Source organism: Juglans microcarpa x Juglans regia, chromosome 4D, assembly GCF_004785595.1.
Source record: "Juglans microcarpa x Juglans regia isolate MS1-56 chromosome 4D, Jm3101_v1.0, whole genome shotgun sequence".
Lineage (NCBI taxonomy): Eukaryota > Viridiplantae > Streptophyta > Magnoliopsida > Fagales > Juglandaceae > Juglans > Juglans microcarpa x Juglans regia.
The window spans coordinates 11,973,822-11,979,858 of NC_054600.1; the positions used below are offsets into that span (position 1 = coordinate 11,973,822).

Below are 6,037 nucleotides of genomic sequence, written 5' to 3' on the forward strand. Positions count from 1 at the left end.
AAGGTAATTTTAATAATAAAATTCATGACATAATTTCCAACACTGATCCAATCCAAGACTTCTTTCTGCAATTTTTAACAAGACAGACTAACTAGAGTATTAACATTGCATTATAAGATTTTGAAAAAATTCTTCGTAACTGCATAAATTTACTTGCTAATGTATATATTTATTTTTCAATTTATGTGGCTCTACAGTTGATGAGTTCAAATATGGAGATCTACATAAAGCACTTGAGCAACTTTCAGATTTTGAGAAAAGGGCAAATAATAGAGTGGTTGAATCTGGGGTACTCAAGGGTCTAAATCTTGAAGAGATAAAACGAGCTGGTGAACGTCTTATTCTTCAAGATGGTTGTATTGCTTTCTTTCAGAAAATTGTAAAGAATGCAAATGTCCATATACTTTCATACTGTTGGTGTGGTGATCTGATTAGATCAGCTTTTTCATCAGGTATGTCTCTTACATATGCTTAGAATGTTATGATATTTAAATTGAAATCTCTTGTGTGCTTCCATTTTCCATTTCCCATGTAGACTAGATGAAATGCAAATCTCTGTCGAAGTTTATTGAACATTTTATTCCTCTGATGCTTATATGCAATAGCTGAAGATGCAATATCTGAAGAAGAGTTGAGTGGCTTACTTGATCCCTCTTGTTTTCAGAGCATTCTCTGACTCCTGTATGGTTTTGCATCTGTAAAGATATTGTGCATGTCTTAGAACATAATTTAATGGGTCTTTATTATTGAGAAGTTGCAATGGTTTTGTCAACATTCTGAAAACAAATGGAAAGAGGTAACATATTGGATAAGTTTTGAGTGACATGTAAATACTTTTTCAGTACAAAGATGAAATCAGAACTAAAAATGGAAAAGAATAACTGGAAAAGTTAAATATAAGAAGCCAATAATACACCTACTTGGATGTTATTACAAATTTTGAAAACTAAAGTGAGGCTCTTATAAGCACATATTCCATGATATTTGTGTGATTGTGATACGCATCTCATATTTTATGTATGCATGTATGTTTGCAATCACGTAGTGTTAAAATCATGCTGCTTATGGTACAAAAGTTGTTCAATCCCCATTTATTTATTTTTGATAAATATCAGATATGGGGTAATGGTATACATACAATTCTTTTGCTACTCTTTTTACAACCTTGTATTGAATGGAGGGCGGTCATGTATAATTTGAAATTCAAATAAAAAAATCTTCATTATTTTTTATAAAGTGGAACTATCACATTCGTTGATTGTGAAGTAGTTGTATGAATATCATTATTCATTGATATTGCCCTATAATGATATTCCTCTAGCTGTAAAACTATCTTTTTCTTTGGAAATGAGGACTGGAAACTCATTGATGCATTGTGATGATAATAGCAATTAACTGAAGGTTACAACCATTGATCTGATATAAATTTTGTTTTGCAACATAATGTTACTATTAGTCTATGCAAATGATGATCCATTTATGTAATGCACATTTAAAGTTTTTAGGCATTGAGTTGTGTGATATCTCATACTAAGTGATGAGTCTAGGTGGTGTATGGGATCTCACATTGCTTGAGAGGGAGAAATTATTGCTCTTTATAATGTAACACCCCTTCCTGTAGGTCAGGAATGTTATGTACATTCATAACATAACGCCCTGTAAAGAGATTCAATCTAATAAAATACTTCACCTATTGGATCATAAAACTCATCTAGCATGACAGTTTTTCATTACATGAAAGTTGAGAAATAAAAGAAATGACATAAGCTAGTTCTATGTGATACCAACACTACTTAAATGTCTAAATCATACACTAAGTCTCCGGACATTTATTCTACTCTTGGCACTCCTGCTCTGTATCCACAAAATCATCATTTGGGACATTAAAACATAAAAACAGAGAAACAAATTTTGAAAACTTACATATATCGTCACATTCACATAACATATATATCATTCATTAGTAACATAAGTGGAATCAAACATAATCATGGCAATACATGTAACGTGGATGTATGAATACTGATTCCATGAATTTCCTATCATTTGTACGTATCCTATTCATCTTGTCTTTCATTTACTTAGGGGCCATCATAACATGTGTACATTGGTCCAATTGTCGTTGACCATATATAACAAATCATAATAAAGGGTAAACTACACTCGGATTCGTGGCACCGTCTAATATATCATAACATGTAGTGAGACACTTGGATCCGTGTTATCACATAGCGTATGGTAAACCACGCAACCACGCTTGAGTCCGTGGCACCGTCTAACATATCATAACATGTAGTGAAGCACGCTTAGGTCCGTGTTATCACATAGCATATGGTAAACCACGCTTGAGTCCGTGGCACCTCATATCATAACCTGTGGTGAAACACGCTTGGGTCCGTGTCACCTCAAAACATCATATCTTTTTGTGTGGTGAACCACGCTTGAGTCCGTGATTTGCACATCCACCCATAACATGAGGCCAATCTTAAAGTTTGCTTGTCATTCATGTGTTTTCTCACTATCTTTCATAATGCATGAGAACATGTTTGACTTCATGAATTTACATGGCATGGAATACTCTTGTGCATGGCATAACATTAAACATGATATATTAACATGAGTCTTACACAACATATCATAGCATAGGCATGGCATATCATGATCTAAAAATTACATGGCATACATGTGATTTCATAACATCTCATCCATCCAACAACAATCCATATCAGCACAGCATCTATAGTCTTATTCACAAGCATATCATTGTAATTCATCGAGGTTTGTGAAAAGGGGCTAACCTTGAATTGGCTTGTAGCGTAGCATAGGTAACATCACATTTTTTCATGCAAAATCAGAATGTTTACAGCACACATAAAGTTTTTTTTTGATAAGTAAAAAGAGCACACATAAAGTTATGATCATGCTACTTATCTTTTAGCGCTGCTTCTTAAATCCTACTTCGTAGCTCGTTACAGAGAGAGGAGAACGAACTGTGACGGTCGGTCTGGGTGGCTGGCTGGGAGTCACGGTGGCACAACTGGAGGCTCCCTCGAGGGAGGAGGTACGTGTGTTTGAGTTCAGGAGGCTGGGTTGGCAACTTCTGCGGTGTTTTCCTGCGAGGTGACTGCCTGGGTTGGTGAGAATGATGTCTCGACTATCTGTGTAGGAAATTTTGGTTTCCACATGGGGAGGTTCTGGCCGTGAGAATTCTCTGTTTGATGGAGGGACTGTTGTGGTGAAAAGAGGATTTATACTAGGGTTTTTGCCGTGTGAATTGGTTACGAATTAGGAAACTATTCAAACTTGGGAAATCAAATAGAGAGATGAAAGAGGCGTACAAAGTGGAAGAATCCTATTCAAATAAAACTACTATCTCAAAACTGATCTGATTAAATAATTGCTAAAATAATAATAATAATAATAATACTAAAATTCTAAGTCCTAATTTAGGACCCGTATGTTACATATAATGATTGCAATTGGGCTCCAATTGTACTATTGACTAGTCCTTTTGGAGTATAACTTGATATGGCTTGTGCCTCCCTTGGGGCATTACAAGTTGACAAACCTTTAGGTGGGTTGTTACATAAGGAATGAGGGTTCTCTAGTCTTGTAGCTTTGTGGTGCCCTTTCATATTACAGGTTAACGGAAATTTCTAACTTTGACTGCAATAGATGATTGTCATCTTTGTTTTAATGGATTTGGCATTATATTTTGGGGCTTTTTCCATAATTCAAACATGATCTACTTGAAAAATAACGAGAGACTCATTCATTTATATTTATTCCAAAATGAATAAGTCAAGTCTTTCGACACAGCCACCCTTTCAGTAACTTCATTAGGTACACTATATATTAACAGTCAGACTACTAAGTTGCACAAGAACTTTTGTCAATAGCATTCACGATTTTGGGTCCAAGAGTTGATGCCTTGATAGTTATGCTTATATGTTGGATGGGGTTTTGACAGTATAAAACTCAAGGCTTGGAATGTCATGATGATTTTCCTTGTGTGCCAATATGGTAGGAATGTTTGATCTTTTGATGGTGTCGAGCTCAAGTTTATGATTCTAAGATCTCTTTTTCATCGACTAAAAGTGTTAAATAGTTACATTTTTCCCTGTTGGATAGAAATTTTTCCGCTTCAATAAGTTTGTATGAATTCTCACGTTTGAGACCTTGTTGTGTCCATGCAGAAAATGACATTAGTGCTTCTTACCTCGAGCCATAGGTTTCAATTGTCTGAGAATAATAAGACATGACATGATGTGATGAGTGCCATGTCGGTGAATGGGATAAGGTTTAGTCATTAGCATCTACCTGTCTTTTTTTCCATCTGGAGAAGGGCCATGTTGTTATACAGTGGTTATTCTCATTTTCTGTTGTTCTGGTTGTGGTGGTGGTGGTAGCGGTTGCTGTTTTTTTCCCCCAAGTCAGATGGGATTTCTTCTGTTATGCCATTCGCCGTTATGCTCATAAAATTGTTGGCTTATTTTAAATATTAGCCGTTATGATGCAATCCATTGATCACATGGTATCCTGCTGAGACATTGAGTGCAAGTAGGGCCTTCTAGATTAGCATTATTGTAGTTTTAAATCCAATTTTGTGTTTCAGCTTGTCCTCACACCACATATCAAACCCTTCTCGCCCTGCCCTTTTATTTAAACATTGGTATTTTTTCTCTTGCTTGCTTCGTCTCAATGGAAGTTTTTTATATTTTTCTATCAAGTTATTAATAATTTTCTTCTTTTATGGATCAGGGGATTTACATGAGCTGAATATACATGCAAATGAGTTCACTTATAAAGAATCCATTTCCACGGGTGAGATTGTTAAAAAAGTGGAGTCTCCAATTGACAAAGTTCAAGCTTTTAAGGATGTGCTTAGTAATTGCAGCAATGACAGGAAGAACTTGACTGTTTACATTGGAGACTCGGTGGGTGACATACTTTGTCTGCTTGAGGCAGATATAGGAATTGTGATTGGTTCGAGTGCAAGCCTTAGAAGGGTGGGGACTCAGTATGGTGTTTCTTTTGTCCCACTGTTTCCCGGCTTAGTCAAGAAACAGAAGGAATATGTCGAAGGAAGTTCTAGTTGGAAGGGGCTATCTGGCATTCTCTATACAGTCTCTAGTTGGGCGGAAATACATGCCTTCATTTTGGGGTGTTAGAATTGCAGTTTTCACTCACTCATCCTCACAACAAAATGCTGGACCCATTTATATATAGTGCAACAGAAAACACAAGTTGGCTGATTTTATTAGCGGCCACCCCCTTTGCTGGCTATCTTCCCTTTTCGTTTTTCTACTGGGTCTACTCGTTCAAAGGCTTGATGTCAGTCTCTTGTTTCCATATGGCGTGAACATGGTATATGCAATTTCCTTGCTTTCTCTCATTTGCTTCCCTATCATTATTTCCTTTCATCCAATAATTGGTCTTGAATTAATTTTTTAGTAGTCACCCCCTTTCAGGTATTCAGAGGTTTTCGGAAGCAGTGATTCAGGACAAAGGTCATTTACATACATTTGTTCATATAAACAATCCAAGTGCTGCTACCTATTTTCATAGGTTATTACAGTCCTTCGTTTTGGAGGAATGGCATTTAAAGAATACATGTATTTTCATTTAAATTATCGCGTATTATAAAATCAGATGGAATGAATGACACTATGTTCTGCCAATATTGCTGCTTCAGTTATGAATAATTGAACTTTTGCTTTTAAGCTACTTGAAGTCGTCTATCAGATTTTATTTAGACTTGAAGGAAGTTGATGCATCTGATGAGCTATTTCGTTTTCGCCTTACTCCTTGGCCCAACTTCTACCAGGCCTTGGGTGTTATAAAGTCTCCGTCATTTTAGTGCTCTTATTACCAGGATGATCTTGGAGCTTTGGTAATGAAGGGCGAAGGTGCTTGGAGTAGCTTGGCAGTGGGGGAAAAAAAGAAAAAGAATGGTGCTGGAGATCTGATGATGCATGGCTTTGTTGGAATTCCTCGTGAAGGAAGATAAGAACAAATATGACGAGAAACAATAGAA

The 6,037-nt window shown here is 36.2% G+C and overlaps 1 protein-coding gene across 2 annotated transcripts in view; it reads left to right on the forward strand.

Annotated features, from left to right (window-relative positions):
• LOC121259910 (bifunctional TH2 protein, mitochondrial-like) overlaps positions 1-5,727 on the forward strand; it is a 28,018-nt gene extending 22,291 nt beyond the window's left edge. Inside the window, exons 5-7 of one of the 2 annotated variants that reach the window (XM_041161717.1) lie at positions 198-452; positions 4,762-5,367; positions 5,458-5,727. In XM_041161717.1, the coding sequence (XP_041017651.1) occupies positions 198-452; positions 4,762-5,171 (665 nt within the window). In that variant the 3' untranslated portion in view covers positions 5,172-5,367; positions 5,458-5,727. The remainder of the gene's footprint in view (positions 1-197; positions 453-4,761; positions 5,368-5,457) is intronic. The other variant, XM_041161716.1, reaches the window with a different exon arrangement.
• The last annotated feature ends 310 nt before the right edge of the window (positions 5,728-6,037 follow it).